The 8,974-nt window shown below is 46.3% G+C and overlaps 1 protein-coding gene across 1 annotated transcript; it reads left to right on the forward strand.

The window, feature by feature from the left end:
• The first annotated feature begins 1,008 nt into the window (after positions 1 to 1,008).
• On the forward strand, positions 1,009 to 8,260 carry KLHL38 (kelch like family member 38). The gene is made up of 3 exons (XM_060243247.1): positions 1,009 to 2,343; positions 4,838 to 4,943; positions 7,961 to 8,260. The coding sequence occupies exons 1-3, from the start codon at positions 1,009 to 1,011 to the stop codon at positions 8,257 to 8,259; spliced, it is 1,740 nt and encodes a 579-aa protein (XP_060099230.1). The 3' UTR covers position 8,260.
• The last annotated feature ends 714 nt before the right edge of the window (positions 8,261 to 8,974 follow it).

Consider the following 8,974-nt stretch of genomic DNA (forward strand, 5'->3'; position numbering starts at 1 on the left):
ATTCTCTATAAAGCATCATGAATTATGAGATTACTTCATCTCAATGAGACTTTGGCTACCATTTTATTGTCCAGGTAACCAAGCTCTCACGGGGAAAAGGAATCTTGTAAGCATTTGAGAACTAGTATAAGCAAATTGGGAGGGAAGGTGACGTGGTATAGCCTGCAGATTTTGGAAGCTAAGCGGGGTCAGTACTTGGAAGAGAGACCACGAAGGAAGTCAATGAAGGCAATGGCGAACCACCTTTGCTTCAAAGTTGCCTTGCCAGCCCCTTGCTGAGGTCACCATAAGTTGACCGTTACCCAACAGCACTTCACACACACATATGCAGCTTGCCATGCTGCTTTGCAAGAGACTTGGGAGAACAAGAAGAATAGGGTTGCCAAGCCCCCAGTACAATAGGTACCATAGAGTTTTCCCCTCCCAAATGGCTAGTGTCCTGGAAAACCATCGTTTTCCTGGAAATGCCTAGAGAGGCCTTACGCAACGTTGCTGGTGCAATAACGTCACTTCTGGGTGACATCATCGCGCTGGTGATGTAGGAGAATGTTCCCTCCGCTGGTCCAATGTGGGCCGGCGGGTTGGGAACCTCCTGCTTGAGAACACAGGGGACTTGGCAACCCTAAAGAAGAATAAGGAGGACAGTCTCTTGGGTGGATCAGCAAGTGGGCAGACTCTGGTTAGGGGCAGGCAGAGCAAGAGGTTAACATCCACCAAATCTGTGGCCTGGAGCAACCACTTCATCAGGTATCCTCATCACAGAGCTGGCCTTGACCTGAAACATGGGTAACCCCAGGATTCCAACATTCCTGATTTAATTTATAAAATAAGATGCTGTGCATTCTTTCCTTGACACGCATGATCTTCTGCTGGTATACGTTGCTGGTTTTTCTCATTTCTGATCTAGACAGGCCATATTTAAAGAACTGTTGGATTTTGAGCTTCTAAGCTGAAAACTGCAAGGAAACATCACTGAAAATTAATGTTGATATCTCTTTGAGCTTCACTATGGAAGACTTACTCTTCCAAGACCAGGATTTCTCTTCTGAACTGCTAAGGCAGCTTAATGTTTTACGGCAAAACAGAATCCTAACGGACGTCATTCTGTGCACAAGTGACATTGAAATCCCTTGCCACAGGAATGTGCTTGCTTCCAGCAGCCCTTACTTCAAGGCAATGTTTTGCAACAACTTCATAGAGAGTTGTCAGGAAAAAGTCAACCTCCAAGGTATCGACTCAGACATTCTTCATTGGATCATCAATTACGTCTACACAGGAGAGATTCTCATAACAGCGGAGAACGTTTTGTACCTAATGGAGACTGCTTCCATGCTCCAATATGCACGACTATTTGAGGCCTCTTCGGCCTACCTCCAGAACCACCTCACACCAGATAACTGCCTCAGCATGATTAGGATCTCAGAAAACTTACACTGTGAAAATCTCAACAAGAAAGCGAAAGCAATGGCTCTGAAGCATTTCGCTGAAGTAGCCACTTCTGAGGACCTGAAAGAACTTTGCGCCTTGGAATTGTTGAACTATCTGGGAGACGACGAGCTCTGTGGAGAGGAAGAACAGGTCTTTGAGGCCCTCATGGCCTGGGTTCGGCATGATGTCCAAACACGCCAAGGCTACATCCAAGACTTGTTCAAGAAGGTAAGGATTCAGTATGTCCACCCTACCTTCTTCTTCCACTTCATTGCCAATGACTCACTCATTCAGTCATCACCTGCTTGTCAAAGTATCCTGGAACTGGCAAGTAAGCAGATGTTTTCTTTGTACAGCACCAGCGCTCCTGACGTCAAGCCCATGTGGCACGTTCCACGGCGATATTCATACCGAGAATTCCTCATCCTCGTCGGTGGTCAGAAGGACAACCAGCAGACCATGAGAGATGTATTGCTGTATGATGAGAAGATGAACCACTGGATGACCCTTGCCAAATACCCAACACATCTCTATAAGGCCTCTGCGGTGAGCTTGCACAGTAACGTGTATCTCCTTGGGGGCATCCTCATTGGCAATGGAAAGGGACAAGTTAGTGACAATGTTTACATCTTCTCACTTAAACTTAATCAGTGGCGGTTGGTAGAACCCATGCTGGTTCCACGCTATTCCCACAGGAGTGTTGCCTATAAAAACTACATTTTTGCCATTGGAGGTATTGGGCAGAACCAGGACATCCTAAATTGCATGGAAAGGTATGACAGCATCTACAACGTCTGGGAACATATGGCAAATATGCCTGTTGCTGTTCTTCATCCGGCGGTGTCTGCTAAAGACCAAAGAATCTACCTTTTCGGAGGAGAGGATATTATGCAAAATCCTGTCCGGCTAGTACAGGTAACTACGAATCCTCAGCGCCTTACCTGCTCTGTCAGTTGCTCAGTCTTGGAGGCAATACTGGGCAAACGCAGAGATGGGATTCCAAATTTATGAGACCACCACTTCTCACTGTGTTTGACTCTTCCAGTGTTCGCCAACATACTGAATGACTTGTTTCTGGACTTAATAGGCAGTATAAAGTTCTGTCCTTTACCAAGATCAGGCCTCAGATTCAGCAGGAGCTCACAGGAGCACTTTCTGAGGGTTCCCCCTCTTCCTCCCCACCTACCTTGTCGGTTGAATAGTAGGTGCAGCTGGATAACAATCTCTGGATTAGGAGAGGGCAGCCAGCCAGCCACCAGGGGCTTTGCCACGCCCCCAGCAGTTCTCATTAACCCCTGGAGAAGCTCACACCACCCTTTCTCCACTTCTTATGTGATTTTGGGTGGTAGGTGGCTTGCTGGCCTTTTGACTATGGGGGGGGGGCAGCCAAGGAGAGCCCCAGGTGAGCGAGGCCTGCTTGGGCTGACTGGATCTCTAACCAGCCCAAGCAGGCCTCATTCTCCCGGGGCTCTCCTTTCTTGCACCGGGTTGCTTTTGGCTGGGGGGGGGGGTGGCATATGCTAATGAGTTATGCTAATGTGCTCCACTACCTATTTTTCTGCAAAACGATCCCCGACCAAAATGATCTATCTTGAATTCTTTATGATAGACAGCCAGATGCACTTGCCTAACCGAGAATGACCCTCTCCAGAAAATCACCTCTAAAATTTGTGTTTGCACAATTATTTCATTATGATCAACTACTGCCACAATGATGCTTTGGTTACTTTGGAGAAGGCCCACCAAGGACATGGGCACCAGTTTGCAGTATTTTATAGGGTCGCCGATCTCCAGGGGGTCTGGAGGTCACCTGGAATTACAATTGATCCCCAGACTGCAGAGATCAGTTCCTTTGGAGAAAATGGCTGCTTTGGAAGGTAAACACTATGGCATTATACCCCACTGAGGTCCCTTCACTCCCCAAACACTGCCCTCTCCAGCTTCTACCCTGAAATCTCCAGGAATTCCCCAACCCAGAATTGGCAGCCCTAGCAGTACCAGCCCTAGCAGGATCCAGGCCTGAAGCTCTTGCTGTGAGCCTGGCAACAAAATGCTGATGCCATTGGCTGGACCAAGGTCCAATCAGAGCCTGAGTCCTGAAATGGCTCTGGAATGGCATCTGCCTTTCTGCCTGCTTGTGCCCACAGAGGCCTGACCCTGCCTTGGGTGCCTTTTTACTATTAAATGTCAGCAGCCTTAAATATCTAAATGCAACTATTTTGGAGCATAGAAAAGACTGAAGTTTAAAGAAGGCACCCAGCAAACAGGCTGTGGGGAAAGCAAGCAGCAGAATGTTCTGTTACGTAGAGAAGAGTCTTCCTTAAAAAAAAATAATGGCTGTATTCTGATGTCATTTGCAAGCAACATTACACCAGCATGTGCACAACCCTGGCTTCTTGTTAACACGCTTGCATGCAAGCCTCCTTTCCCTCTTCAGCCTTCCTTTACAAAATCCAGTTTATAAATTCGCTCCAGCTTCCTGCGATGTATGAATATCGGCCTACAAGATCAATTTCCTCTCCCTTCTAAGGATCCCAGTTCGCCAAGGGCAAACTGATTCTGGTTAACCAAAGAGCCTGCATTCTTTCAAAATGGGCTGTGAGAAAGCTATAACTTTGTTTACGACCGCACTATTAGTTTTTAACTAGGTTCTCTGGGCAGGAATAGAAGGGGACATGGGAGGTATGGATGCAAGCTCGCCAGCAAGCCATGTTCATGTACATTTACATGTTCAATTATTTATTATTGTTTATTAAGCACCCCCTTAACACCATCCTTGGAATGTGAAATGGTATGGTGTAGCCCAATCTCAGAAGCTAAGCAATGTGTATGAGAGACCACTAAGGAAGGCTCTGCAGAGGAAGGCAATGGCAAACAAGCCTCTGCTTCTCACTTGCTTTGAAAGCCCCTTGCTGGGGTTGCCATAAATTGACAGAATGTCCATGCAACAAATCTTCCTGCAAGAAGTTCAGGGTGGTAGACATGATTCTGCCCTGTTCCATTTTGAAGCTGGCAGTGTCTGATTGACCTAAGGTCACCCAGCCAGCCTTCATGGCAAAGTGGTGCTTTGAACTTGGATCTCCCAGTTCTCACCCTGACACTCTAACCACCACTCTACACTAGCTCTGTCTGAACATAGCCATTAATGTCACATCTGCAGTGCAGCAATTGTGTTTTATAACACAGCCATTTCTGCAGAGGATTTTGAGGTCAGATATTCTCTTATCGCAGACCAAGAAGGAGATCTGCAGTTGGGGTTGCCAGCTCTGGATTTGGTAATATCTGGAGGTTTCCTCTCAGACCATAGATCAACCATCCTTCACTTCAGAAAACAAAAGGGAAGTATGATGTTAGGGGTAGTATTTTACCCCCTGTCCAGGAAAATATTTCATGCCGTTGTGTTTCTCAGGTGTACCATGTGTCTCGGAACATGTGGTTCCGAATGGAGACTCGAATGGTGAAGAATGTTTGCGCACCAGCAGCTGTGATTGGAGACCGGATTTTCATTGCTGGAGGTAATGTTTATTGAAACGTTTTCACTGTGCAGAATCCCAAGCTAAAACTTCTTCCATACTGCATGACAGGGCTCTTTTTGTAGAAAAAAAAACTCAGAAGGAACTAATTTGCATATTAAGCCACCCTCCACGTCACCATTGTTTTGCACATGGCTTTTTTGTAGAAAAGCCCAGCAGGAACTCACCTGCATATTAGGCCACACCCCCTGACACCAACCCAGCCGGAACTTCATTCCCGTGCGTTCCTGCTCAAAAAAAGCCCTGCTGTACGACAATGCGGAATGGTTCCTTCTTCCAATTGTAGATTTTCAAGGCAAGAGATGAAAAGAGGCAGTTTGCCGTTGCCTGCCTTTGCACAGCAAGCCAGGACTTCCTTAGAGGTCCAAGTACTAACCTCAGAACTTGGAAGGGAAGCTGGGAGTCCTGATTCTCCCAGTGGGCAATCCTGGCAAAAGGTCTGGTGGTGGTGGCAAGCTACCTGAGAGTGGAATAAAAGCCCCTCTCCGTTTGGAGAAACACATAGGAGGGCGGACAGGGTAGAACAAGGCCTGCAGGCCAGAGCAGGCACATTCTGCCGCCACCTCCTTGCAGTGTTTCCAGGTCTGATTCAAGACATATCTGGGAACTTTGGGGGTGGAGCCAGGAAACATTGGGGGTGAAGCCAGGAGCAAGGCTGTGACAAGCACAATTGAACTCCAAAGAAAGTTTAAAGGGACTGCACGCCTTTTAAATGCCTTCCCTCCATTGGGAAACAATGAAGGATAGGGGGGACTTCTTTTGCGGTTCATAGAATTGGACTCCCTGGTCCAATCTTTTTGAAACTTTGGGAGGGAGTGTTTTGAGAGGAGGTGCCAGATGCTATGTTGAAAATTTAGCGCCTCTATCTCAAAAAATCACCCCCCAGAGCCCCAGATACCCACAGATCTATTCTCCATTATACCTTATGGGAATCAGTCTTTGTAGAGTATAATGGAATGCTCAGCAGACATTTCTCCCCCCCCCCCCTCACTGCTTTCTGATAACTGGGGATTGGCAATCTTACCTCCTTGGTTTCTCACTGCATGGACACACAAGGGAAATCAACATGTGTCTGTGTGTCATGCATATAACACACATAGATTTCCGATGTGGAAAAAGCAAAACGTGGGAAGCGATTCTGTGTGTACGAAACAGAGAGCCCCAAATGTGTCTGGGGAAAAGCTCTGCAAATTTAATGCCTCCAAATGTATTTATTCTGAAACTCTGTGCCAGTAATTCAACTGATGAGCTTAAGCCCTAAGCTTTTCGGTTTATTCAATAAAGTATACAAACTTTTCAGTTCATTTCAAAACATAATTCATTCTTCTTTAAAGGGGAGAGTTTTACGACTGATAAGTTTTCATTTACCAGTAAGTATGCCATAACATCATCCCATTGTTCCTGGCTTATCAGCAACTGGAACTGAAAAAAAAACCAAAATAATAATAAACACATTTTAAAAAATTTTTAAAGCATCCAATATATCTGAAGTCTTCCCTAGACAATTCACTTCAAAACAAAGCTGGGTTTATTGGCCTGAGTAATGGGATTCTTGGCTTTCATGACATATTGTTGAGGGTGTGATGTTACGTGTTGTAATTCTGTCTGGATTTACAATGGCATCCTTCTGAAACCGTTTCACGTTAAAACACAGAAATTTAGAAGAGAACAATGTTGCAGGAAGATAACCATGCAAGGCCAATTAGCAAGACCTTTAGTTTTGTGGGGTCGTATAATATAATATAGTGGGTTCAACGCAATGAAGAGGCAAGGTGGTAGTGATCATAGCTCTTTATTTCAGTACAGCATAGTATAGGGCTGCACTGTAAGACAAAAAACTGGGCCAACGGGGCCAACTTATATACACTTCAAGATTCCTGCGCCAGCATGCCATTGGGTCATTCAAACCAGCCAGGGGCTCCTGATTGGATCAGGGCAATAGGTATTTGGATCCTGCTGCCCATTGTTCCTGAGTCCCCAAGCTCAGTCCTTATGGCTCCAATGAGCCAGGCAGGAACACACACAATAGTCTTCACTTTGGGGTGCATACCCAACGGGTTGCCAACCTCCAGGTGGAAACTGGAATTCTCCCAGAATTACAACTGATCTCCAAACTACTCACATCAGTTCCCCTGGAGAAAACAGCTGCTTTGGAAGTTAGATTATATAGCATTACACCCTGATAAGCTCCTTGTCCTCCCATACCCAAACCTTGCCTTTCCAAGGCTCTGCTTCCCAAATCTTCAGGAATTTTCCTACCCAGAATTGGCAGACCTAGAGTTATCTACTAAATCAGGTTTGACAAAGACATGACAATCCTTCTTCGATCACTGTGAGTGTAGGAAGGAGCAGGAAGAAGGAGAAAGTCCTGTTCTCCCCTAACCACTTACCACCCTGCCATGGCCATGTTCATCTACTGGCAAGTGGATAGAAAGACCCTATAGTCTCTCTTGCCACTGCAGTGTGATGAACCCCAGAGAAATCATAAGGGAGAGTAGCTTGTCTCCAGAAAGTCTCCAGAGACTACAGCGATCAGTTCCCCTGGAGACAACTGCTTTGTAGGGTGGACTCAATTTTGGCATTATTATTCTTTGTAACTCCAAAGCCAGGACTGGCCCTGCCACTAGGCACACTAGGTAACTGTCTAGGGCGCCAACCTTCTGGGAGCACCAAACTGGGTGCCCTCCATGTGACTCAGTGATTAGGCAAACTAGATAACTTCCTAAGGCGCCAACCTTCTGGGAGCATTAAACTGGGTGCCCTCCATGTGACTCAGTGACTAGGCAAACTAGGTAACTGTCTAGGGTGCCAACCTTGTGGGGGAACCAAACTGGGTGCCCTCCATGTGACTCAGTGATATTATCAATGCGGGGGGGACGACCAAAAATTAGCCTTGCCTAGGGTGCCAGACAGTCTAAGGCCAGCCCTTTCCAAAGCCCCCCTTTATACCCTTGCTATGAAGAACTTTCCCCATTCAGGTTTTTTGGCCTTTGTTCTAGGGTACACCCGGCGAGTCATTGCTTACGATACCAAGGCCAATAAATTTGTGAAGTGTGCAGACATGAAGGACAGGAGGATGCATCACGGCGTGGCAGTGATCAATGAGAAACTGTATTTGACAGGAGGCCGATGCCTCAGCAGCGACAATGCTATCGAAGACTCTGACTCACTTGAGTGTTACGACCCCAAGACAGACACCTGGGCTTCAAAGGGGAAACTGCCACACAAGCTGTTTGACCATGGCTGCCTTGCCCTCCAATGTGTCCCCTACTCCAACCTCTTGTGGGAGGAGGACTGAGGGAGAGGGGTGTTGTTATCTTAAAGTGAAAGGCCCTGATTGTTATCTGCTTATTGAATTCTGAGACACAGCTGCCAGTGGATTCCGAGATATAGTATCCAAGGAAATCACCGAAAGGGATTTGATTCCTGAGGCAGTAAAGTAAGGTGACAGTTTCCTATCCACTCTCTGGTTCTGTCATGACGTCAAGTTAGCTGTCTATCCAAGCTGTAGATTTGGGGTGAATAAAAGGATAATAAATGGTCCATCATTAACTATTTACTTTCAGCCTCCAGCACCAAAAGATTTTTGTCGTCAATTCTGAGTTTACAGCTTTCCTCACAGCTTCTAAAAGGCTTTCTGGGAAACCTGAAGGACAACAAGAGAGGCCAAATATGGGGTAAATTGATGTGTCTTCTTAGCAAAGCCATCTAGGCAACAGTAGTTCTTGGTTCTTTTGTTGGTCATCATGGGTATGACCTTTAATTGTAGTGTTCATGCATCCATATGAACAGACAATGAATGGATTATTCATTTATATTCAGTGCTTCATAGAAGTAGTGACAAACCAAGCAGCTAGGAAATGGGAACATGAACACCTCACCCATGGCCCCAAGGAGATAGTCTGAAATGGAGTAGGCAGTGCCACCCAGTGATTAAATAGCTGTGCACCTTTCGGCTGTGAGAGGACTTAAAGAGAGGCAGGTGGGCCCTGGTGTGGAAACAGGAAGTGGCA

The sequence above is a fragment of the Heteronotia binoei genome, chromosome 7 (assembly GCF_032191835.1).
Source record: "Heteronotia binoei isolate CCM8104 ecotype False Entrance Well chromosome 7, APGP_CSIRO_Hbin_v1, whole genome shotgun sequence".
Classification (NCBI taxonomy): Eukaryota; Metazoa; Chordata; class Lepidosauria; order Squamata; family Gekkonidae; genus Heteronotia; species Heteronotia binoei.